This window comes from Oncorhynchus mykiss, chromosome 14, assembly GCF_013265735.2.
Source record: "Oncorhynchus mykiss isolate Arlee chromosome 14, USDA_OmykA_1.1, whole genome shotgun sequence".
NCBI lineage: Eukaryota > Metazoa > Chordata > Actinopteri > Salmoniformes > Salmonidae > Oncorhynchus > Oncorhynchus mykiss.
Window position 1 is genome coordinate 9980224 of NC_048578.1, and position 27082 is coordinate 10007305.

General features: G+C 42.4%; 1 protein-coding gene across 3 annotated transcripts in view; it reads right to left on the bottom strand.

Annotated features, from left to right (window-relative positions):
- Positions 1-26135, bottom strand: part of LOC110488756 (fibroblast growth factor 13) — a 202976-nt gene extending 176841 nt beyond the window's left edge. The window contains exons 1-2 of one of the 3 annotated variants that reach the window (XM_036942898.1): positions 25883-26135; positions 24394-24562 (exon numbers count right to left, since the gene is read on the bottom strand). In XM_036942898.1, coding sequence (XP_036798793.1) covers positions 24394-24442 — 49 coding nt within the window. In that variant the 5' untranslated portion in view covers positions 24443-24562; positions 25883-26135. Of the gene's footprint in view, positions 1-24393; positions 24563-24845; positions 25374-25882 lie in introns of those variants that run through there. The other 2 variants (XM_036942897.1, XM_036942900.1) reach the window with 2 other exon arrangements.
- Positions 26136-27082: the final 947 nt, after the last annotated feature.

Genomic DNA, 27082 nt, shown 5'->3' on the forward strand with positions numbered 1-27082 from the left:
GATTTCACACCCAAAATGTACACACTGCCCTTCGCTCCAAGAAAAGCTTTAGACCCATGGTTCCTCTTCCTTCCTACATCTGGCTGGACGCCCACCATTGAAGTCACCCAGTTGACTCGCAGATGCCTCAAAATGGCCGATGTGTAGTTGAATTTGCACTTCAACCAAAATGAACCCTGTCCAAATGGTTTACGTGCAGGATGTGTTCTCTATCCATTGGGGTGTGCATATATTTATCGAAGGTGACATTGAGATTTGAATTTTTTGTGGGCCAGAGCGAAGGCAGCACACATTTAGTTACAAACATGGAATTACAATATACATCAGTAACAAGTATATCAATGCATCAGACTTCATACAACGCAAAAGTTGAATGTACATTAGATATACACAAAAGTATGTGGACACCCCTTCAAATTAATGGATTCGGATATTTCAGCCACACCCGTTGCTGACAGGTGTATAAAAGCGAGCACACCGCCATGCAATCTCTATAGACAAACATGGTCAACTGTAAGTGCTGTTATTGTGAAGTGGAAACATCTAGGAGAAACAACGGCTCACCTGCAAAGTGGTAGGCCACACAAGCTCACAGAACGGGACCGCTGAGTGCTGAAGCGCGTAGCGCTGTCCTCAGTTGCAACACTCACTACCGAGTTCCAAACTGCCTCTGGAAGCAAAGTCAGCACAAGAACTGCTCACAAGCCTAAGATGACCATGCGCTATGCCAAGCGTCAGCTAGAGTGGTGAAGCTCGCTGCCATTGGAATCTGGAGCAGTGGAAATGCATTCTCTGGACTGATGAATCACGCTTCACCATCTGGCAGTCCGACGGATGAATCTGGGTTTTCTGGATGCCAGGAAAATGCTGCCAGCCCTAATGCATTGTGCCGTCTGTAAAGTTTGGTGTTGGAGGAATAATGGTCTGGGGCTGTTTTTCATGTTTCGAGCTAGGCCCCTTAGTTCCAGTGAAGGGAAATATTAATGCTACAGCATACAATGACATTCTAGATGATTCTGTGCTTCCACCTTTGTGCCAACAGTTTGGGGAAGGCTCTCTCCTGTTTCAGCATGACAATGCCCCCGTGCACAAAGTGAGGTCCATACAATCTCGACCAGAAATGTTTGAGATTGGTGTGGAAGAACTTGACTGGCCTGCACAGAGCCCTGACCTCAACTCCATTGAACACCTTTGGGATGAATTGGAACGCAGACTGCGAGACAGGTCTAATCGCCCAACATCAGTGCCTGACCTCACTAATGCTCTTGTGGATGAATGGAAGCAATCCTAGCGGCAAAGTTCTAATATTTAGTGGAAAGCCTTCCCAGAAGAGTGGAGGCTTTTATGGCAGCAAAGGGGGGACCAACTCTATGTTAATGCCTATGATTTTGTAATGAGAAGTTTGATGAGCATGACATGTTATGTAGATAGTAGCCCCTAGATGACAGGGGCGGGGAAGGGTTATCGGGGTGGGTGGGGGTACAGACGGGTCTCACATAGGGAGATCCGGAGGTGGGCACCACGTGTGGGCTTGGTCGTCACCCACGCTAAGGGGGATGCCAATGGTCATTACCCAGTCCCTATCCTCCCCCAGCCACCGCACCCCAGCCACAGCGCCTTATTAGCAGGCCAGATAAAAGCAGAGCTTCCACCTAGCGCCTCTCATTTACTCTTTCCCTTCATTCTGACAGTCTTTTTCTTCCCCTGCACTGGGATGAAAAGATAAAGGCCTTTGAAAGAGAAGTTCAAAGCCTCGTTAGGCTAGAAAACAGAACAGTTTGTTTCTCAGTGTTCTCTCCCCAACACCAAAGTCTGGCACTGGCGTCACCCTGTGAGCTGTTACTGAGATATTTGCCTATATTGAGATGGTGAGAAAAACAGTTTTATGTTCCTGAATATGGCCCCTGTAAGGTGCTACAAAAGCAGTCTGTTCCTCTATAACGAGCACAATGCTAATCACAGGCTAAAAAATACTTTATGACCCAAAACGAAGCAGTGATGCTGACCTGATGCTGATCTTACGAAGATACATAACACAAACATATGTGACCACAAACTGATGATTCAGCACAGTGCCATTCATAGAAACATAAAATGCAATTGATATAGATTGTCAAAGCTAAGTAAGCTATATTGAATATTCCTCATAATAAATAAAAAGTGGCTCGACTAACAACGCCTTACAGAGTAGTGTGCACAGTATATGTAGCCTGTGTGTTATTTAAGCCTACACCCCCCCCCACCAGTGTGTCACATAGTGACTGTGACAGTGCTTTCATACAGTCAGACAGCCCGTCTCTGATTAATTCATATGTACAGACACATTCTGTATCATAATGGTAAGACCTTCAGACTATAGAATGCTCTCCCTCTAACTATGAATATATGCCATTTAGCAGAAGCTTGAATCCAAATGTTACCGTGCGGGTGTTCCCCGGAATCGAGCCTACTATCCTGGTGTTGCAAGCGCCATGCTCTACCAACTGAGCTACAGAGGACCTCTCTGTCCCCATTGGTTGTAAGTATGGTCAGAGCTGCTACTGTAGGAGACAGATGTAGGAGAGGAAAGAGGGAGAGAGCGGGAGAAGAGAGAGAGGTGCAGCACAAATCAAACACTCAATTATGTGGACACCCTCAGGGGCAACACATAGGCTTGTGAGGACTAGCTGCCTCACGACACACACTCTCACACACCAATGTGCGCGCACACACACACACACACAGACACACACACACATTAACGTAGACAGACACACACCCACACACAGGGACAGAACATGCTAAACACACTCATAAACCCCTAATCCTATCTGCTTGTGTACAGCCAAACCTGGGGCAATAAACAAACAGCAGATGCCTTTCATTCTGGTTAAGAAACAGAACAGAGAGAGAACAGTGAGACTCAGGTTTTGCAGAACTGGAACAACATGGCAGAAAGAGAGTCACAGTCACACACACACACACACACACACACACACACACACACACACACACACACACACACAGGCTACAGTGTGAAAATGAGAATCATCTCTTAAGGCGGTTTTGGGTAGAGGTCACAGCGCACGCACACTCAGGACTTCCTTGAGTGCACACAGAAGAGCACGGCACAGAGAGTTCTGATTGCTTGAGATAGGTGTTTTGTCTCTGAATAATAAAACACAGAGACCACAAACAGAGATGTGGTGTGGCTGCAGTTTTTTCATGTCCTGTGTTAGGGGTTGAGACTGAACACCAAGCACAAAGACACAGCTCCAGGGTTAGAGAGTGGAGGGCGTGACAGTTTTGTGTATCCCTGCCTGGCTATGAAAACACAGCACTTCATTCTAACCAAATGGAAACAAGTAGCTGGCCCTCTCTGTTAAAGAGAGGGCCAAAATCTCATCCAAGATGGTGGCCAAAATCTCAGGAGGCCAATTCTGAGACTCAGACTACAGTAGGTTTCTTAGAGAACCAGGGTGTGTTGGAGTTGTGAGGAATGGGAGCACAGTGTCTTCATTTCCCAGTGTAACCTTTAAGCAAGGCTGAAGTGTTTTGTGCTTATTCGTGTAACCTTTTCAGTCTCCCCTCAGCAGTGTTCATCCCATTTATGACATAGTCAGTTCCGCTGTTAGGGACTATTATTTGTTATAATTTATTTGACAATTTCAACACATACATAAAACATTAGAGAAGTATTATGTATTTCAAACACCCCCAACCCTTTTGAAGGATCCTAAGCAACCATGTATTGCACTCTTATTTTTACAGATATTTTGCTACATACATTTATTTCACATACATGTTCTACACAGTATTACATGACAAAAATACATTTCAATATACACTGAGTGTACAAAACATTAAAGGACAACTGCTCTTTCCATGACATAGACTGACCAGGTGAATCCAGGTGAAAGCTACGATCCCTTATTGATGTCATTTGTTAAATCCACTTCAATCAGTGTAGATGAAAGGGAGGAAACAGGCTAAAAGAAATGTTTAGCTTTAAGACAATTGAGACATGGATTGTATATGTGTGCCATTCAGAAGGTGAATGGGCAAGACTAAAAAAGTAAGTGCCTTTGAACAGGGTATGGTAGCTAGTGCCAGGCACACTGGTTTGTATCAAGAACTGCAAAACAGCTGGGTTTTTCACACTCGACAGTTTCCCCTGTGTGTAAAGAATGGTCCTCCACCCAAAGGACATCCAACCAACTTGACAACTGTGGGAAGCATTGGAGCCAAACATGTGCCAGCATCCCTGTGGAATGCTTTCAACACCTCGTGGAGTCCATGCCCCAACAAATTGAGGCAGTTCTGAGGGCTTTCAGGGTGCTGTGATATCTTACATGAATTATGAACCTTTCTAATCTGATACTAGACACAGATTGTCCAGTTGAAGTCGGAAAATTACATACACTTAGGTTGGAGTCATTAAAACTAGTTTTTCAACCACTCCACAAATTTCTTGTTAACAAACTATAGTTTTGGCAAGTCGGTTAGGACATCTACTTTGTGCATGACACAAGTAATTTTTCCAACAATTGTTTACAGACAGATTATTTCACTTATAACTCACTGTATCACAATTCCAGTGGGTCAGAAGTTTACATACACTAAGTTGACTGTGCCTTTAAACAGCTTGGAAAATTCCAGAAAATGATGTCATGGCTTTAGAAGCTTCTGATAGGCTAATTGAGATAATTTGAGTCAATTGGAGGTGTACCTGTGGATGTAATTCAAGGCCTACCTTCAAACTCAGTGCCTCTTTGCTTGACATCATGGGAAAATCTGCCAAGACCTCAGAAAAAAAAATTGTGGACCTCCACAAGTCTGGTTCATCTTTTGGAGCAATTTCCAAATGCCTGAAAGTACCACGTATATCTGTAAAAACAATAGCACGCAAGTATAAACACCATGGGACCACGCAGCCATCATACCGCTCATGAAGAAGAAGCGTTCTGTGTCCTAGAGATGAACGTACTTTGGTGCGAAAAGTGCAACGGTTTGCAACTGCACATGGGGACAAAGACCGTACTTTTGGAGAAATGTCCTCTGGAAACAAAAATAGAACTGTTTGGCCATAATGACCATTGTTATGTTTGGAGGAAAATGGGTGACACCAACAAGCCAAAGAACACCATCCCAAAAGTGAAGCACAGGGGTGGCAGCATCATGTTGCGGCGGTGCTTTGCTGCAGGAGGGACTGGTGCACTTCACAAAATAGATGGCATCATGAGGCAGGAAAATTATGTGGCTATATTGTAGCAACATCTCAGTCAGGAAGTTAAAGCTTGGTGAAAAAATGACCCCAAGCATATTTCCAAAGTTGTAGCAAAATGGCTTAAGGACAACAAAGTCAAGGTATTGGAGTGGCCATCACAAAGCCCTGACCTCAATCTCATAAGAAATTTGTGGGCAGAACTGAAAAGGCATGTGCGAGCAAGGAGGCCTAAAAACCTGTTTCAGTTACACCAGCTCTGCCAGGAGGAATGGGCCAAAATTCACCCAACTTATTGTGGGAAGCTTGTGGAAGGCTACCCGAAACGTTTTACCCAAGTTAAACAATTTAAAGGCAATGCTACCAAATACTAATTGAGTGTATGTAAACTTCTGACCCACTGGGAATGTGATGAAAGAAATAGAAGCTGAAATAAACTATTCTCTCTACTATTATTCTGACATTTCACATTCTTAAAATAAAGTGGTAATCCTAACTGACCTAAAACAGGGAATGTTTACTAGAATTAAATGTCAGGAATTGTGAGAAACTGAGTTTAAATGTATTTGGCTCAGGTGTATGTAAACTTCCGACTTCAACTGTGTATATATATATTAGAGTATTATTATATTGCTAATTGATTGACCATGGCTTCCAACTCGCCCAACAGTGCTATTTGTTAGTTTTAAGTGAACGTTGTGATTTTTCCTGAACCTGTGACCAGAAACAATTTACATAGGGACAATACCATAACAAATGTTCTATTGATTCTAGCTCTTTGCAGCAAAATCTGCAGGGCTGAGATGGTTGTATAAATAACATTCTGTTGGTGGCCAGAATTATTGTATAATAATTTATAATAATAAATATAATATAATATAATAATAATAATAATAATAATTTAAATAGAAAACTTGATGTTTTGAATGGAGCATTGTTTCGTGTGTCAGTTCAAAAACCATGTGTCATGGAATCGGAACTATCTGTATGGCTCAACGGGCAACATTTTGGCCCTCAAAATTAACGTGGTATATTTTTCTATTCATTACCATTTTTTTCACCAATTTTGGTCTTTAATATAGGGCAGACAAGTAAGGTCCCTACTTTTACCCTTTTCACTTGTCTCCTCCATTTCTGCAGTAATGCTGCAATCAGTTGGTCATAACTTTGGACAGAGCAAACATTCCCATAGATTTTTGATAGCTGCATGTGTTACATAACTTCACCATTCCTATTCATACTATCATTAGCAAAGATTTTTTTTAATGTAATTATCCATTAAGAATGGTTTTTCATAAAAGTATATTTGAGTTTAACCATAATTTTTGTTGTAATATTTGATTTGTCTTTTCAGGAGGGTGAAATTTCAATTTTAACCAGCTTTGTATTGCTTGTTTCAGAAAAGGCAATACTTTGAACAAGGTTTCATTTTCATGAGAGGTTGTAATCTGGATAAAGGCAAAAAGGCCATTTTTGAACAGCAGGTGAGCCATTCTTACTAATCTGCTGGAGGACCAGTTTGGGTTTAAGTATAACTTTTGTATGACTGAAGCTTTTAGTGAGAGGTCTAATGCTTTAATATTTAATCATTTTAGCCCCCCAAACTCGTATTCATTATATAAATAAGCACGTTTCATTTTGTCATTTTGCTCATATCATTTGAAAAACAAGTCATCTGGAGTAGGCAGCAACATAAGTAGATAAGTAAACTGTAATATGACTAAAGAGTTCATTAGTGTGATTTCTCCCTAAATAGACAGGTATTTAACTCGACATGGTTGCAAGATCGGTCTATTTTTGAGAAGTTTCTATTGAAATTTGTTGTAGTGAGTTTATTTCTTTAAGGATATGAAGTATGTCTACTTCAACATCAGAACATTTTATTGGTCAACTACAGGGTCATGTAAAAGTTGTGTAGTTTAATGTTCCAATACATAATATCATTAGGTTTTAGTCCAGAGAGACCTGAGAAATCATCCAGATTGTCAATGAGACCATACAGGGATCCAGATTGCAGACTTAAGAGAAAACTGGAGTCATTGGCATACATTGACATTTTTGTTTTCAAGCAGTGGATTTCTAGCCCCTGATATTATTGTTGGATCTTATTTTAATAGCTAACATTTTGCGATAGCCAAAACAAATAGATATGGAGAGAATGGACAACCTTGCTTAACTCCTCTTGATAGTTCACTACTTTCTGATAAGTAACCGTTATTTACTATTTTACATCTGGAGTTGCTATACATAACTTTAACCCATTGCATAAGAGATTCACCGAAATGTAAATAGTCCAGGCATTTATATATACACATTCTAGTCGTATTTTATCAAAGTCCTTTTTGAAATCTGCTATGAAGACCAGGCATGCATTCTTTGATGTTTCATAGTGTTCTATTGTTTCATGTAATTGTCGTATTTTATCACCAATGTATCATCCATGCAAAAACACTCTCTGATCATGATTAATAATGTCCGGTAAAACCTTTCTAATTCTATGTGCAATGTATTTTGCCAGGAGTTTTGCATCACAACATTGAAGTGTAAGGGGCCTCCAGTTTGTTTAGTGGACTGGATCTTTTATACTCACCACCTGGGTCCTGTTTCAGTAATAGTGAAATCAGACCTTGCTAAGTATTTGATAGTCTACCATTTTTTGAAGATTCTAAAAGAATTTGGCACATTTTTGTAATATATGACACTTGATCGTTCTTAAATAAGTTTCTCCAGTTCTTTTTGTTTTTCCTCTAACTTATTTTGTGCCTCTGCGGTACAGTTTTCATTGCCATCCACCTGTAATGTTAGTTCCTAAATTCTATTTTTTTTAATAATATTTATTTTGTCATTTTAATTAATTTTTCACACCAAATACAAATATACACATACGAACAAAAATGTACAGATGTCCACAAACAACAACTTAATTTTCTCTGCCCAGACCCGCATGCTCACACCTCCATCCCTAGTGCCTGCATTATTGTTTGCCACATGGCCTTCAATTGTACCAATTAGTTTTCCTCGGTCGCTCATGCTATTTCAATATCTAAATAGTAAGTTGTTCGATTTTTTCATTGTGTTGATGATGGCAGATTAATTGATTTCCACATTTTTAATATACGTTCTTTCAAAAGGGTGATGAGAAAATAATTGCCCAGCCCATTGGGTATCTCATTACACACTCATATGCCTTGTCTTGAAATATGCAGGTAGACTGACTAAAAGTAGGTTTACATTTGAATACTTCTGACATCCAACTTTCTAGCTCCTCCCACAAATTCCAGACATAGCATTCCCAGATAGCATGGGTTATTGAGTCATTATTAGTTTTACACTTACGATAGGATTCTGCCTCCCGGGTGGTGCAGCGGTCTAATCCACTGCATCGCAGTGCTAGAGGCATCACTACAGACCCGGGTTAAATCCCAGGTTGTGTCGCAGTCAGCGTTGACCGGGAGACCCATGAGGCGGCACACAATTGACCCAGTGTTGTCCGGGTTAGGGGAAGGTTTGGCAGACCGGAATGTCCTTGTCTCATCGCACTCTAGTGACTGCTTGTGGCGGGCTGGGCGCCTGCACGCTGACTTTGGTCGGCAGTTGTACGGTGTTTCCTCTGACACATTGGTGCGGCTGACTTCCGGTTTAAGCGAGCAGTGTGTCAAGAAGCAGTGCGGCACGGCAGGGACGTGTCTCGACTTTCGCCTCTCCCGAGTCCATTTGGGAGTTGCAGAGATGAGATAAGACTGAACTACCAATTGGAAATCACGAAAAAAGGGGTAAAAAGTAAAAACAAATTTTAATAAAAAATAAAGACATGATTCTGCCGTTGTGCTGTAGAATTTGTGCATTTTGTCTCTATAATACATTTTATACAATAATTTATACTGGATTAATTGTACATTTTTGTTAACTGTAATCTCCTTAGTTATGTTCCAACATTCACAATATACTGTGCCAATATCAGTTATTTTCAAATAACTGATTGTTTATATTCTTTTATAAAAGATTGTCAGTTGCATAGGCTCTCTGCAAGGTTCTGTATAGGATACCCTCAAGATTGCTCAGATGTCCAAAATATTTCAATTTTTTTGTGTATTTTGTGTAAAACTTTTAAGTTGGATGTATTTGAAAATATGTGGGGGTGTGCATGTCTGTCAAGCCAAAATTGCTTAAAAAAAAAAAAATGACCCCCTTTTTTTTCCGCAATTTTGTGGTATCCAATTGTTTAGGAGCTACTATCTTGTCTCATATGCTACAACTCCCGTACGGGCTCGGGAGAGACAAAGGTCGAAAGTCATGCGTACTCCGAAACACAACCCAACCAAGCCAAACTGCTTCTTAACACAGCACGCATCCAACCCGGAAACCAGCCGCACCAATGTGTCAGAGGAAACACTAGTGCACGATGAGACAAGGATATCCCTACCGGCCAAACCCTCCCTAACCTGGACGACGCTAGGCCAATTGTACGTCGCCCCACAGACCTCCCGGTCGCGGCCGGTTGCGACAGAGCCTAGGCGTGAACCCAGAGTCTCTGGTGGCACAGCTAGCGCTGCACAGCTGTACAGCGCCCTCAACCACTGCCCCACCCGGGAGGCCCCAAAATTGCTTTTTAAAGCTTTCATGGAAATAAAGGTATTTCCTACTAACAGGTAATTTATGGTTTTAGTTTTCCATGTGGGCCAATTTATCGATGAATTCTGAAAAGCTATCCAAGGATTATTCCATAAGGTTGTGTTAGTTTCTCTATTTCCTTTGTTAATCTAATCTCTTTTGACCAGAGTAGTGAATTGCATGACCTCAGAAGGCACATTTGAAAGTGTCCCATACAATAAGGGGATCTGCAGTAAGTGTGTTATGTAGGAAAAAGTCAGTTATAAATTATTTTGCCTTGGTTTATTATTTTTATATCAAGGCCTGTGTTTCTCTCTGTCTTTCTCTCTCTCTCTCTAAAACACACACCAACTTCCTTGGAGATAGAGGACTGCTCATTTGGTCCTCCCTGACTCTGTCTCCTCCTCCCCCCTCTGTTTCAATCAAACCCCTGCCTCTATAGGGCCCTTCTCTCTGGGGCCCCCGATGAGTGTGTCTGTTCCTGCTGTGGCCCCCAAAGCAGTAGAGAGTGTGTCAGGGAGGAACCTCCGAGGCCCCTGCTGACTGATCCCATGCTTATTTGGGTTTTGTTGTCGTGGCAGCGTCTCATTATGTAAATGATCTCTCCCTCCTGAGCGAGTGAGAGACAGAGAGAGAGAGAGAGAGATGGAGAGAGGCAGGAGATGTAGCTGTGATGTTCACCAATCCAGACTGTGTTAAATCGGCTTCAGGGACCAGCGAAGGATTGCTGCTATATTTAGAAATCATCCTCAATGTATTTTTTTGCCTCCCCAAAACAGAAAGCCATCTCCCCAGTTAAGACTCTGCAATGCGCATCGGGTTCACACCAAACACACTAACACACACATTACATGTTTTCGATTGAGCAGTTGATAATAATTTAAGAGATGAATTCATCCTTAATCTCTTCCCCATTCTATCCTTTCTGTGTCCATTCCCATCTGTAATGTGCATCACACTGAATGCAATTCTCGTCTTCTCTCATCTCATCTGGGGAGCAAAATTAAACGCTTGTCTCTGAAGAATAGGCCCTAACAGAAATCTATATTATGTTTCTAGCTCCAGGGAAGTCAATACTTAGCAGAGAGATCCTTTAAACATTGAATATTTCTATTGAATCACCCACTCAAGGTGTCCTATCATATTCTGATCCTATTAAATTACTGATCTTCTGATGTCACCTGCTCCCCTTCTTATTTCCACTCCCGTCATTGGACATGGCAGTTCTAATTAGTGGCTTAACCAAATCCCCCTTGATTACTCTGCAGTGGTCTGTGACAGTGATCTGCTGCTGCCTGTCACACACCTGTGCCAGCCAGTACACACACACAGTGCAGTTTAGAGCAGATGGAGAGCCAGTCAGCCGATGCAGAGCCTCCACCTCCTCCCAAACCGGAGTTCTGCTACCCTGGCCTACCCCGCGCTGACAAAAAGCAGTTAAAACACACACACACACACACACACACACTCACTTATCCCACGACTGCTGTCAATGCTGTTTGAGAGCAGCTGTCGATGCTGTATGTTTTCTCCTCCAATCAGAGAGCAGCTTGCCTTCTGAAGGTCTGCCCACTCTCTCTACCAGCCAGCCTATAGCAGCCCACAGAGGAACCAAACAGTTCTGACACACCCAAACAAGGTACCCACACACTCAACCATGGATCTCATAGGTCTCTTGTGGGGGTGTGCATGTCTGAATCCTGATGAAAATGCCATTTTGAGCTGAGTGACCCACAGATCAATGTCATCAATAGCATTAACCAAGCAGGCTGGGCCTTTCATTTTATTTATCCATTATTTTACCATTTAAGTTGACTGAGAACATGTACTCATTTGCAGCAACGACCTGGGGAATAGTTCCAGGGGAGAGGAGGGGGATGAATGAGCCAATTGTAAACTGGGGATTATTAGGTGACCGTGATGGTTTGAGGGCCAGATTGGGAATTTAGCCAGGACACCGGGGTTAACACCCCTACTCTTACGATAAGTGCCATGGGATCTTTAATGACATCAGAGAGTTAGAACACCCGTTTAACGTCCCATCTGAAAGACAGCACCCTACACAGGGCAGTGTCCCCAATCACTGCCCTGGGACATTGGGATATTTTTTAGACCAGAGCAAAGAGTGCCTCCTACTGGCCCTCCAACACCACTTCCAGCAGCATCTGGTCTCCCATCCAGGGACTGACCAGGACAAACCCTGTTTAGCTTCAGAAGCAAGCCAGCAGTGGTATGCAGGGTGGTATGCTGCTGGTATTAACAAAGCAGGCTGGGCAGGCGGGAGTCACGCCTTGACTTAAAAACATCGTTAGGTTCTAATTTTTCAGAGTAAATAACTCACGGACACTGGAGAAGCTAATTCTTCCCAAAGGGTCGACACAGCTGTAATTCAGACAAAGACATGTCTTCACCACTACAAGTATATATACTCCACTTTAGGCACTCCTCCTTCTCTCCAATCCTTACATCTTATGGTTCGACAGGAAGAGGGTGATAGGATAATAAACCATAATTTCTCACTTCAGGGGACCTGACCTCTGACCTCCTTCGCCTAATCCACAGATGTCCATCCGCTTCCCCTATAGCAATCCTGTGACCTCCTCCCGTCCACCCAACACATTCCAAAGCCATCTGTCTTTCTACAGAGAACCATTAACCTCTGACATAAAAAAACTGTCTCTTTCACTCCAATATATACTATGCTTATGCGTATAACAATGTTCAAAGTTGACCCCGAATCCAACAACATGCAGAGCTCAAACCGCTTAATCCACTTGTATGTCCCCACCACATGCAGAGGACCGACTCATGCTGCCTGCGCTCTCAACGATCCACTCTCACTCAACCCTCAGCCAGTCGACGATCCTACACATTCAGCACTACAGAGGAGCCTAATTCGCCTTGTCTTGAAAATGTGTTTTAAGGCATGCCAAGTGCTAATGGTATAAATTTAGGTTGTGTTGTCTTCGTCCCGGGAACTTGGCGTAGTCTGTGGGCTGCTGAAAGCTGACGCGAGGAGGCCCAGACCTGGTTTCAATGTGCTGGTTAAATGAGCTGCTGGACAAGGGAAGCGGGAAGAAAATAATCTTGTTATAACATCCCCAGCCCAGGCGGCGGGTTAGTGGTAAGGAGATGGCAGCCTGTCACTCGGGTTAGCGCACACCAGGCTACTCAGAGCCAAAGAGTCTTTGGCCAGCTCAGGCTTTATAGCCACGGCTATGCTAATGCTTATGTAAACACTAACGCTAACTACGCTAATGCTAATCTCAGCCACATCAAAGCCAGAGGCGACCACACTCAACTACAGTACAGCACTCTGGCCCACACTACGCTGCTTTGCTCTCCCCTCAAGCCCTGCTTTATTATTCTCCAGCCTACAGACCACTGTTCTGTTTATTACCACTGGCCCCAGCCTTATTGCCTCCCATTCTTACCTCGCCTTAATCTAACTTTAATTAGTGTGTGTCCGGACTTTCTATTAATCCCCCGGCTTCCTGGTTTAAAATGGAGCATCCATCCACCGGGGCCGGAAAATACTTTTACACGACATGACTTCTAGACCTTGACATCACGTGGACAGGAGTCAGGATTACCAGCACTGAGGATGTTGTTCCGAGACTGAAGAAGTCACTGAAATGAGACTGAACTGGTGGCTGAAATGAGAAACTGAAATGGTCCTTTTTTGAATATCTGAAATTAAGCAGTGTGGTTGTGATTGAGCTCCAACAGGCTAGGCTAGCGCCCAGTTCTCTTCCACTGCCTGAGGCTGCTTAGTGACCTTTGACCTTCTGATAACTGCTTCTGTGGCCTCACTTTACCCCTCAACTGACAACAAATCACTGCCTCACCAGAGGTGTCCCCTGCCAGTCCCTAGTTGGACATAAAGACATAGAATAGTGAAGCAGCTGCAATTAAAAATGGAACATTCACACTATGGTCGTGTTTCCTTGCTCAGATGAGTCAACGCAACACCCAATGGGTGAATTCCTGCCAGTTCATGCTGGGTCATAACTGAAAAAAGTGTCCCAGCTGTCCCAAAAAATGACGGCCTATACGGATGTGGAGGAATCCCTGCGTTGGCGAAATGGCTGCAAACTGCGGAGCGTTATAGTAGCTCTCCCACACCTGGCTCACGCAACAACGCTGCTCAATTAGCAAAGAAATTAAACAAAACTTTTAATCATTTTGAGACTAGAGGAAATAGGATGACTGCTATGTTAAACCTCTTAAGGCTAGGCAGAATACTGCCCCCTTTGGAGGAATTGCGTGCCCATAGTAAACTGAAAAAAAATCTGTCCAAAATTGCTAATATATGCATATAATAATTATTATTGGATAGAAAAAACTCTAAAGCTTCTAAAACCGTTGGAATTGTGTCTGTAAGTATAGCAGAACTCACAGGGCAGGCATTCTTCCAAACTAGTTTTGTGATCATGAAAGTTGGGGCAACTTTGACGTGATCGCCCCCACCCTTCCCAACCAGCTATGGATCTGGGGACACTTTCTATGTCTTCCACTAGATGTCCTCATTCAGTAGAGCGTTTAATCGTTCAAATCCCGCGAGTTTTGGCCCTATGGGAGTGAATTGAGTGAGTGTCGCGAGAAAATACCTGTGCGTTAGGGCGCGAATTGGTCCCATCCATTCCTTTGTTCCAGCACTCCGGAGGAGAACTAACAATGACCGGTTGAATTGAAAATTGTTTTGTACGTTTAGAACATCCTAAAGCTTGATTCTGCACTTAGTTTGACCTGTTTAGTCGACATATAATATGTAATTTTGAAGTTTTGATGCGCAACTTTTCCGGACCAGAGGACATTTTGGGTGCATTTCAGCTGATATTGTTAGCAGATGCTAATACAAAGACACAAGACTTGAAACCAAACAATGTTTTGGGTAAGTATGAACCCTTCCAGTACATTCTGAACGAAGACCATCAAAGGTAAGGGAATATTTATGCTGAAATTGTGTGTTTCTGTTGACTCCAACATAGCGGAGAAATATTGCTTATGTCTGAGCGCCGTCTCAGAATATTGAATAGTGAGCGATTTCTGTAACGTTAAAAAGAAATGTAACAAAGCGATTGCATTAAGAAGCAGTGTATCTTTCTAACTATATGTAGAACATGTATATTTAGTCAAAGTTTATGATGTCTATTTACGTTATCTTGCGGCGCTACCTATATTTTCTGCGGACATTTTTCAGTATTTTCTGAACATGAATTCAATGTAAATGGACATTTATGGATATAAATGGCATATTATTGAAAAAAAAAAATGTATTGTGTAACATGTCCGATTACTGTCATCTGATGAAGATTTTCAAAAGGTTAGTGAATGATTTATTTTTTAATCCTGCTTTTATAATTTTATATTTTCTGGGACAAAATGGCTGCCTCTTGTCTTCGTTTCGGTGGTGGTCTAATATAAATATGTGGTGTGTTTTCGCCGTAAAACATTTAAAAAATCTGACATGCTGGGTAGATGAACAAGGTGTTTCGTTTATCTTTCATTTGAGGTATTGGACTTGTTAATGTGTGGAGGTTAAATATTTCTAAGAATATTTTTGCGTTCCATGCGCCACGTTCCAGCTGAACGTGGAAGGGGTCGTTCCCAAAAGGGAACCCTAACCCGTCATCAGGTTTTAAACAACTGCAGTCACAGTTGTCTTGCTGGTCAACAGCCTTCTGGCTATTGTAGTCTTTTGACTGCAGAAAAACAGGAATCGAAAGTTGAGGCAGGCATGCGAGGGAGGGGCAACTTATATTGAAGACGGCTTGTACTGTATATTGATCAGGAACTAAAGCCTGCTAGAGGGAAAGATTCTTAAAAAATCTAGCTAAGAAGACCTTTGCCTTTCATATACAATTATCACTCATTCAGCTGATACTGTATATCTCAAATTCTTGTTAGTGTAGGATAGAACAACTCTGTATCTACTACATACTGTATTTTGAAACTACATTTCTTTGTCTTGTCCATCTAAAGCTTTGCTCCACTTGTAATTCAGCTGTGCCTCTCATACTGTCCCCTTGGTCCTTCTTCCCTGTCCTCTGTCGATAACGGCGACACATCAGCAGCCAGCCACCTGCTCCCTGTGGACCATGTGTGTCACTATCTCTGTCACGTTGTCACTGGGTCCGCTCTTAACACTCAAACTAATGGCTGTGACTCCCTGTGATCCAAATCATTTAAAGGATGTAAAATGATGGCTGTGGCTCCCTGTTCTCCATCTCATTTAAAGGATGTAAACTGATGGCTGTGGCTCCCTGTTCTCCATCTCATTTAAAGGATGTAAACTGATGGCTGTGGCTTCCTTTGCTCTGTCTCATTTAAAGGATGTAAACTGATGGCTGTGGCTCCCTGTGATCCAAATCATTTAAATGGGTTAAACTGATGGCTGTGGCTCCCTGTTCTCCATCTCATTTAAAGGATGTAAACTGATGGCTGTGGCTCCCTGTGCTCCGTCTCATTTAAATGGGTTAAACTGATGGCTGTGGCTCCCTGTGATCCAAATCATTTAAATGGGTTAAACTGATGGCTGTGGCTCCCTGTGATCCAAATCATTTAAAGAGCTTAAACTGATGGCTGTGGCTCTCTGTGCTCTGTCTCATTTAAATAGATAAACTGATGGCTGTGGCTCCCCGTGCTCCATCTCATTTAAAGAGCTTAAATTGATGGCTGTGGCTCTCTGTGCTCTGTCTCATTTAAATGGGTTAAACTGATGGCTGTGGCTCCCTGTGATCCAAATCATTTAAAGAGCTTAAACTGATGGCTGTGGCTCTCTGTGCTCTGTCTCATTCAAATGGGTTAAACTGATGGCTGTGGCTCCCTGTGATCCAAATCATTTAAAGAGCTTAAACTGATGGCTGTGGCCCCCTGTGCTCTGTCTCATTTAAAGGGGTTAAACTGATGGCTGTGGCTCCCTGTACTCCTTCTCATTTAAAAGGGGTTAAACTGATGGCTGTGGCTCGGTGTTGCTTAAAGGGTTACAGCTAAATGAGTCAGCTCTGACACACATCTACTCTAACTGTCAGACAGCTGAGCTCCTAACTCCATCCTCATGGTGTCTCTGATTGGCTGATCCCCCTCTGTTCCTATCTTATTGCCTTCTATACCAACATTAAGATTATGAGGATTGTCATACACCTGGCAGAGGTATTACTCAGGTAATATTTCACTCTATGTGATGTACTATGGTTCATCTCTGTCTGGTGGAAAGCAGAGAAAGCATACAAGGCTCTCTTTCGTCAAGATAGCTCCTGTGGGACAATAATAAATAAAGCTAGCCATGAGTGGCCAATTTCTTGCTGACGTGGTCAGTGTGCTAGATTTAGTCCTAATAGGCCAGTCAGGAAAACAAACAGCTTTTTCTAAATGGGGGACATGGCCATGTCTTGCCTGTCCTCATCACAGTCCCACTATGGAGTAGCCTTTGTGAAATAGGGGGTTTCATGTGAATGGGCAGTAACCTATGTAGCCTACTGCGCATGTATCTTATATGTCAGTACGGCCGCTATGAATACACAATACAAATTTGACCCCACCCAAAATGCATAAACACACGTAGGGGCATGTACTCGGAAATATTATAATATCCTGGCTCTGTATAAAAGAGGTCATTGTCATCAGCACAGTTTGACACACATAACCACAATTATGGAGGATTATCTTTAGATAGGAAAAAAATACATCCGAGTGGGGTAGTGCATTTCTGGATCTAAAACAATCCAAACTCTGCTGTAATCCAAACATTCTGAATCGATACATAATCCCACACCTACATGAAAGAGGTCCTGTGATCCTTTCAGCCATTACTTTGATAAGAGAACCGGGGTTTAGAAATAATAAATAAATATTTAAGATCAGTCATGACACGAATAACCGACTTCCAGCCTAAGCCATCTTTATGGATAATCACATAAGTACCCTTTCAAGCCTGACTTGCTACAATCCCCCTACAGTTCATCACTACATCTAATTTGAGTCAAATACACACCTACATACTCTCAAACCCTGCCCATTGGCACTGTGTGAGCATTTCAATATCTGGGAATGAATGAATGATGAAGACGAGATGCGAGGCTGTGTTTTCACTCCTGGCCCTTTCTTGAATGAGGATTAAAGCATACCAATGAACAACAGAGGCAGCCAAATGATGTGGCCGATTTAGATGTGTACTAAGGGAGCAACGGTAGACCATGATGCCAGGGGTCAGCATGAATAGAGAAAAGAGATAAGGAGAATGGGAGGGATTGAGGAAGAGCTTTATACAAACCCATTCACCTCATAAAACACACAGCTTTCAGGATTGGCACGGACCAGACTGGCTGACGCATCATAGCAGCCAGGTATTTAGGGGATTTTAACGGCAGGTCACTGACCCCGGCCACACAATGATGAAATGACAGAGGAGCTAGATCTACTCTACCTAGTTCCTTTTTGGTGTCATTGTTTTGGGGATGACACACACTGCGTGGTAAGGCCTTGCACCCATGGATGGTTACTGGAATGAACTGACTGAAAGCAACCAGGTCAGTCATGGCAACTTTACTGAAGGAAGAAAAATTCCTGGAAAAGGTCATGTTGACAAATCACTTCACCGAAGGACCGTGACACTTTATTAATCACGTGCCAACTCACACAACACCCAAGTCTATATGCCTTGTGGATACTGAAGCCTACATTTGGGTGCTGAATGGTGTTCCACTCCTCTTAAGGGCTGAGGACAAAGCAGGACAGAGACAGACAGATAGACAGACAGAAAAGCACCACTTACAGTGCCTCGCCAGCTAGCAAGGCTGTCCGTCAGTGCCCACACTGCCCGGGCACGGCGGGCAGAGCGAGGAGCTGGAGAGACAGGACCCCTAACCTTCCCAAACATCTCAGGGCGGCGCGGCGCGATGCAGAGTGGCAGGTCTCTGATGCGCGGCTGCGAGCCAGCGTCCTCGGGGCAGCGTAGCCGGATCTGCGTCAGCACCGTGAACATTTTCTGACAGGGCACACTGGCCCTGGCGCTGCCGACACGACATCTCCATCCACATCTCGTCTATACTCTGGGAAATCGACTTAGAAAATGTCCTGTTTGCGGTGTTTACACACAGCATAATTAAAACATTAACAAGTATAAAAAGACTAACTACATGTACTGCTGAGTGCAAGTAAGTTTATGTTTCACTTTATTTCATTGGGTTATATACTCTATGTCAGACATACTGTGCATGGCCACATCATTGTGAAGCAAGGACATGATGAGACGTTGTACGGAGATCCTGCCTGGTTCATTCAGCGGCGTACAGTCAAATTATACTCCACTTGCAATATCATTCAGAATCCAACACATCCCATAGAGACTTACAAACTTTCCACTTACATTTGAGGTTTTCCCCTTTGCGGTGAGTTTCCACTGCAGCTGTCCGTCAAATCACATAGAAAAGCACTTTTTCCCTCTTGAGCGATTGTGGGGTAAATAACTGCTTTAGAAGTGAGTGACATAAGATCAAGTCTAAATATTTTAGCTTGACGGAATGGCATAGCCTACTGTATGCAAGGATCACTTGTCACTTCTCAGCGACTAGTTAGTGAGTTAGCGCCATAACATCACCCAACAGCAGCGTTAAGATAACAGCATATCCCCAGCATGGCGATTTTGTGTAGAAGATAACAAACCTCTTTAGCACTATTCTAATCTCCTCCTTTGTCTTTGCTGAAACCGACCCTGTCCTATTTAAGTGGGCTTCCGAGAGAGCCAGCCAGCTACTAGATCAAAAGATGGTAATGATACTGTAGGCAGCGTGTTGTTTAGCCAATGAGATTAGAGCAGGTGTCACAGCAGAGCAGGGGAGAGCTGGCTCCTTTGTGATTCAGGAAGCAGTGACTCCAAACTCTGGATATCTATTGATTGGCCAACGTGGCTGCCCTGGGCTGAATTAATATGGCGGCAAATATGCAAGACTTATACCTTCTGCTCGGCTTATGCCGTTAAAGAGGCACTGACAGAGACAACAAAATAGGTCTGAGAGTCTATAAAAAAGCAGGCCACAAAGAAGCCTGGGAGAGAGAGAGAGTACTATGTAAAAGGAGATGCCACGTTTGATAAGTGATTTCGGTAGAAGAATATTCGAAAACCCACGACACATACAATAACAAGAGGCTTTATAGTCAAAGACTAGAAAAGAGAGACGAGAAATGTCAACATAATGACTATGTAAACAAGCATTGATCCCGTTGATTTCCCAGGCTCTGGGATGCTGGGGTTGAGGCCGGGATAGCAGATACGCTTCGATACACCACTCTGTCCGGACAACTCAGGCTCACCAGGGTGCGGGGAAGCTCACAAACTGATTTGCCTGCTTTGATATTGGAGGGAGGCTTTATCCCTGCCTAAAACATGGTTCTCTCTCACTACAGTTCTGTAAATCACATGTACAGGATGTACTCCTATCTTGTGAAGCATGACCTTTCACTGAGTGAGCCAACGCACAGAGAATAGATAGCATTTATTCTTATCCCTCTATTCTGTTACTGTCCTGCTTCTCACACACATACTCCTTTTTTAATGGGAACAGAGAGCATTGGGGCTCGATTTAATTTGCTGCGCTAAGATCCACGTTACAGCACAATTTAAATGTAAAAGGCAATGTTCCCAGCGTTCGCGGGACGACAGTAACGGTAAACACTGCATACGTGGGCTCATTCAGAAATGACCATTCCATTTCAATCGCGCCATAACTGTCACGAGTCCGACCGAGGGTGTTTCCCTTTCCCGGGCAGGTGGCGCTCGGCGGTCGTCGTCACCGGCCTATTAGCTGCCACTGATTGTTTTTCCTTCCCCTCCTTGTATGTTGAGTGGTAGCACCTGTGAATGTTTAATTAGTTTGTCTTTATTAGACAGCCGGCCCGCCTGGTTGTTGTGCGGGATTATTTCTATGTAAACCTTCGGCTCTGTGGTATAGGCACGTGTTAGTGTCCGGTCGGGATTGTTTCCCATTGTACATTTTGATTTCCCTGGGTTTTGGGAACGTAACGTTTTTGTGAGCACCCTGTGGTGCATTGGTGCGATTAAAAGAACTCTCTGTCTCCTGCATTTGACTCCACACCCACGACACCCGGAGCATTACAATAACGCGGATCTTCAGCGCTACGGATTGAATCGAATCCTTTAAAAAGGAAAGAAAAAGAGTTTGGTGAGATGTGCTAACATTTTGTCGAACTGTGACGCAAGTGTAGGGCTTAAATCTAGGCCTGGAACTTCATTCCATTATTTCCAGGGTTTAACTCCCTTCCTCAATCCCATATTGTTCTTAAAAAGAGCAGTGGAATTGATCTAAAGCTGAAACTCCAAAGACAGTGAATAAAAAGTGATGGTCATATGGACTATTATTGACATCTCTAATACATAGTGCTCTATGCACGGTGGATCGTTCACTTTCCTCTGTAGGTGCCTGTTAGTGTCTGAGGCTAAAATAAAATGAAGTTGATTAAAACTTTAGTTGATCTAACCACTTCGGATGTACAGTGCCAGTCAAACATTGGGACACACCTACTCATTCAAGTGTTGTTCTTTATTTTTACTATTTTTTTAAATTGTAGAATAATAGTGAAGACATCAAAAATTATGAAATAACACATATGGAATCATGTTGTACCCCCCCAAAAAGTGTAAAACAAATCAAAATATATTTTAGATTTTAGATTCTTCAAACTTGCCACCCTTTGCCTTGATGACAGCTTTGCACACTCTTGGCATTCTCTCAACCAGCTTCATGAGGAATGTTTTTCCAACAGTCTTGAGGAGGTTCCCACATATGCTGAGCACTTGTTGGCTGCTTTTCCTTCACTCTGCGATCCAACTCATCCCAAACCATTTCAATTGGGTTGAGGTCGGGTGATTGTGGAGGCCAGCTCATCTGATGCAGCACTCCATCACTCTCCTTCTTGGTCAAATAGCCCTTACACAGCCTGGAGGGTCGTTGTCCTGTTGAAAAACAAATGATAGTCCCACTAAGCGTAAAACAGACGGGATGGTGTATCGCTGCAGAATGCTGTGGTAGCCATGCTGGTTAAGTGTGCCTTGAATTTTAAATAATTCACTGACAGTGTCAACAGCAAAGCATTCCCACACCATCACACCTCCCCCTCCATGCTTCACGGTGGGAACCACATATGCGGAGATCATCCATTCACCTACTCTGTGTCTCACAAAGACATGGCGGTCAGAACCAACAATCTCAAATTTGGACTCATCAGACCAAAGGACAGATTTCCACTGATCTAATGTCAATTGCTCATGTTTCTTGGCCCAAGCAAGTCTGTTCTTCTTATTGCTGTCCTTAGAGCAGTGGTTCTTTGCCGCAATTCGACCATGAAGGCCTGATTGACACAGTCTCCTCTGAACAGTTGATGTTGAGATGTGTCTGTTACTTAAACTCTGTGAAGCATTTATTTGGGCTGCAATCTAAAGTGCAGTTAACTCTAATGAACTTATCCTCTGTAGCAGAGGTAACTCTGGGTCTTTCCTGTGGCGGTCTTCGTGAAAGTCAGTTTCATCATAGCGCTTGATGGTTTTTGCGACTGCACTTGAAGAAACTTTCAAAGTTCTTGAAATCATCCATACTGACTGACCTTCATGTCTTAAAGTAATGATGGCTGTCGTTTCTCTTTGCTTATTTGAGCTGTTCTTGCCATAATATGGACTTGGTCTTTTACCAAATAGGGCTATCTTCTGTATACCACCCCTACCTTGTCACAACACAAGTGATTGGCTCAAACACATTAAGGAAAGAAATTCCACAAATTAACTTTTAACACGGCACACCTGTTAATTGAAACATTCCAGGTGACTACCTCACAAAGCTGGTTGAGAGAATGCCAAGCGTGTGCAAAGCTGTCATCAAGGCAAAGGGTGGCTACTTTGAAGAATCTCAATTATAAAATATATTTTGATTTGTTGAACACTTTTTTGGTTACTACATGATTCCATATGTGTTATTTCATAGTTTGTCTTCACGATTATTTTACAATGTAGAAAATAGTAGCAATAATGAAAAACACTAGAATGAGTAGGTGTGTCCACATTTTTGACTGGTACTGTATAATGCAGTATGACATGGATACTGTGTGTGTGTGTGTGGGGGGGGGGGGTTCAACCCAGACCTAGGGATCTGGAAAGTGCAATGTGAAACTTGAGGTGAGAACATCTCAATAAGTGAAAGCATGCACAAGTCAACTGCATTAGGCTTCAAGTCCAATTTACCAGGCAAGTGATAAAGCAATGGACTGAATAAAAAAGGAAAACAATTATTGGAGGACAAAGAAAAAGGTCCACACTCTTACTGTTGGCACTGGAGAAATGTCACAGAATAGCATGTTTGGAATATAGTCTATTAGACATGCATTAAACAATATATGTGAGGTCAAACTGAGCCCTATTCATCTGTTTAGGGCGAATAGCGCAGTATTTACCAAATAAAGCAGGAAACATGACAAGCAGGGAAGCTGGTGGTTATAATTCAAATATAATATTGGTTTTAATTATGATCATCTTTCAATAAGCACATAATCAAAACAAACATTCCTTTCAATGGAATCATAGGCTATTAATAAATTCAACATAGCCTACAGTACTAATATAAAGCAGATGAATCCTGAATAAACTATTTTGTAATTGAATATGACTCCACATTGGCTGCCTCTTTGTCAGTTTCCAGTAGCTGTTGGATACATTCTGTTTTGATGGGTTGCCTTGCCATTGATTGCTTCAATTGACAAAAATATGCAATCATCAAAACAAAGGGATGAAAGCCTGTGCATGCCAGCCCCCAAACTGTCATGGACAACCTCGGTGTAGAGCGCGCACATCGACTAATCTCGCTGAGGTTTCTCTGGCAACCTTGCCTCCCTTTGTCTCCATGGCAATGGCTCGCCAGTTTACATCCCGACACAAAGCGAGGCTTTTCTAGAGACGTGCAGAGGCTAATTTTTACGCAATGGGTCATTAGCGCACGAGCTACCAAAACAAATGGTGTGCCCACGTCATATTAGCGTAGAACTCCCCTGTGTGTGATTAGAATATGATGTTGAAAGCTGGGCAAATGCAAACCCACGTAAAAAAGATGCAAGCAAGAACAGGGGGGATTTCAAACGGATGCCAGTGACATTGTTGTTCACTGCCTTCACATTAAAGCGACAGCACGACCATTATTCATGTAGGTTAACCAATGCTCATTAAAAAACACTACATGGTTTGATTTTCATTATGATTCTTGGTTTTGTATTAATTAATGTAATATTAGCAAATATTTATTGTTTAAATAATGAAACCAATAAATGAGATACACTACTTGCGTAATCATTGGGTTATAAGCAGGTTATAACAAGTGCTAATTCTAGATGGCTACTGGTTGAGTCTGAAATGACACCAGCAAGCCACATATGCCGGGCCATTCAGTAGCTGGCCTACTATTGTTTTCAGAAATCTCAAAGGGCGAGCAGAGGATGTGTGGGAGATGAATGAGCGCACGGTCGCTTTAAACCAGTGATTTAGGAGCAGCAATCTGTGCGTTGCAAGGCTTGCCTCTTACCCTTGGAAGCATCCTTATCTTCTTTTGGCTTCGCCACTTTTCCGCTCATAGATCCCAGTTTGGATGTGTAATTCCCGATTTAGACAAGAATGGAAATCCGTTTAATCGCTTGCAGACAATTTCTTCAATGAAATCCTTTCCAAAGCTACCAGGTGCTGAGATAAGGGTTCTGTTAGACAATTAGAAAACAGTGCAATTAGTCTTTAAGGTTTTATTTTGATGAAGCAAGTTGTATCAAGAGAGGACTACAAACAAAGCAGACCTGTGGGGCTGTATGATTCCATGTATGACGCCAGCTGTCAATGGATATATCCAGTTATTGATACATTCTACCCACATAGCCTACCTACACAATTGAGTTCACAAAGCGCATCTGAAAAATTGGTAAAGAAACGCCTTGGTATCCATGGACCATCACCACCATAAAAGCGTTTGGATCTAGTTTGTCTTACCTTATCTCCTCCACGTTTTCTGCTACATCAATGCACATTGATAAAGAAAAACGCTTCCAACATGAATCCCGCTATGTTGCATGCAAAAATCACGACCCTCTCGGTTGTGTCAAAGGAACTGAAAAAAAAAACTAAGAAAATAAGAGCAGGGCTTCCATGCGCGTGTCAGTCGACGTCAAAGAAAAACGGAAAGTGCATCACATTAAGATTACATCAAAGGAGCAAACGTCTCCACATGGGGTATCCGCAAATGAAGCCTATGGTGACTATTCTATTCAACACGAGCTCTTCCAAGGCATTTCACACGCTGGAAAATATAGCACACAGATCAACAGGATCCACAAAGTGAGCGCTGTATTCCATCCCTAACACACATGCACAGTCGGTGATGCTACGTTTAGCTCTATACGTTTAATAAAATGCATGCATTTTGGGCATGAAAATTAGTTGTTTATAATAAATCCGCTTCGATACACCGTTGCTCTAAACGCGCGCGTTGGATGGGGAGCGTGAGGAGCGCTGTGACCTCGGCGTCAAGTAGCCTACTGTAGAATCAAGAAGAGTGGCCGGGCAGCAGATTACGCAGCATTGACAAACACCATCTATTAAATTGTTTGATTGTTGTAGGCTAGTGTTTCCTTTAAAACTGTCTGAGGAAACCAACAGCCAAAATAAGCGTGCTATTTTTTTTTATACCTACATATGGACAAACCAATGTTCACGATGTAAATGCATTATATGATATTATGGTTAGCCGTTTGCTATTCGAATCATCTGTACACTTTGAAACAATTCAGTGACTAATAAAGTACATAACCTTTACGCACAAGTGCCAATTACCGAAACAGTCCCAAAAGACGCTCTTTATATCAAATATCGTTGACATACATAATGTTACAGACCAGCTAAATCAGACAATTTACAGTATTATATATATAGTCAAAAGTATTCCAAGTAGTCCAAGCAAGCATATAGCCCAGAAATCGCAGTCCACGGAAACTGGAGCAAGTCCCAAGCCACTAAAGGAAATAACTCACCTGGATGCACGAGATGGAGAGGCAAAAACTGTTGAATTGACAACGAATGTCAGCGCACTTGCCTACAAAATATGTCTTAAGTGGATACGTAAACATTCAGATGTTCCAGATGCTAACGGATCAATATGAACGGCTGCTTGTATATGCTTCAAAATGTTATTCCTTTTCAAATGGGGTGTTTTAAATACCTTTCTAAAGTTTTGCTGCGCTGACAGATGCGCAGTGGAATGCAAACCAATAGGCCTCGTGTACTAGTCGATATCTGGGGGAAATACTGCGAAGGAGAGATGGCATTGCATGCGTAATTCTAATTGGCTGCAGCGTTATTCGCATTAACCTACCATGTTTGAGTCCCGTGAAGTTATAATTACCTTTAGTTGTGTAGTTGGTCGTTGATTAATTTCATCAGTCATTTAGCAACAGATGCAACGAAAAAATGACATTCATAATCATTTAAAATAGTGGACAATTACACGAAACGTTAATTTATTAGTTTATTTGTCACGGACAATGTACAATATACCAATCCACCAGATTTAGTTAGGTAGGTTTTTAATCTGTAGTCCCTGGAAGCAACTATTTTACGCAACAAAAATGTGAATTGGCACTCGTTGGTACAAAGACCACAGGCAACGAAACGCTCAGCTCAGAAACCATCATTACTAGTTTATAGATCCACAATATATCTTGTTATGATTGAGGATTAACTAACAGGATTAATGGTACCGCATGTTTGTGTTATTGCTGATGAATCTTCGCCGTCGTTAACCCTTACATTCCTCTCTGGGCCAATAACGCCGCGTAAAATGATTAGTAGACTATCACATTGCCAAAAGCCATGGTAATGTGACTGTGTACAATGTGAAATGTTGATTCTAGAACAAAGATAACTGTAGGCTATCAAAGCATAAGAGACTACATGATGCTTGTTTTTAATGTTTAAGATTTGCAAACAACTTAACTGCATCCAACTTTATGATTTTCATTGGAGTTTAGTAAAATTGCGCAGCCAATAGCTGTAATAGATAAGCCAAATTAATTACCATGTAATTACGTAATTGTAGTGACATTTTTTGTAAAGTGGGGGTGTTTTGTCTTGCCACTGAGTTAGATAAGACATTTTTTTAGAAACTGCGGCCTTACCTTATGTTGACAGTTCATTATAGCCTTGGCCGTAGAAGATGAGAAAAAATAAATAGA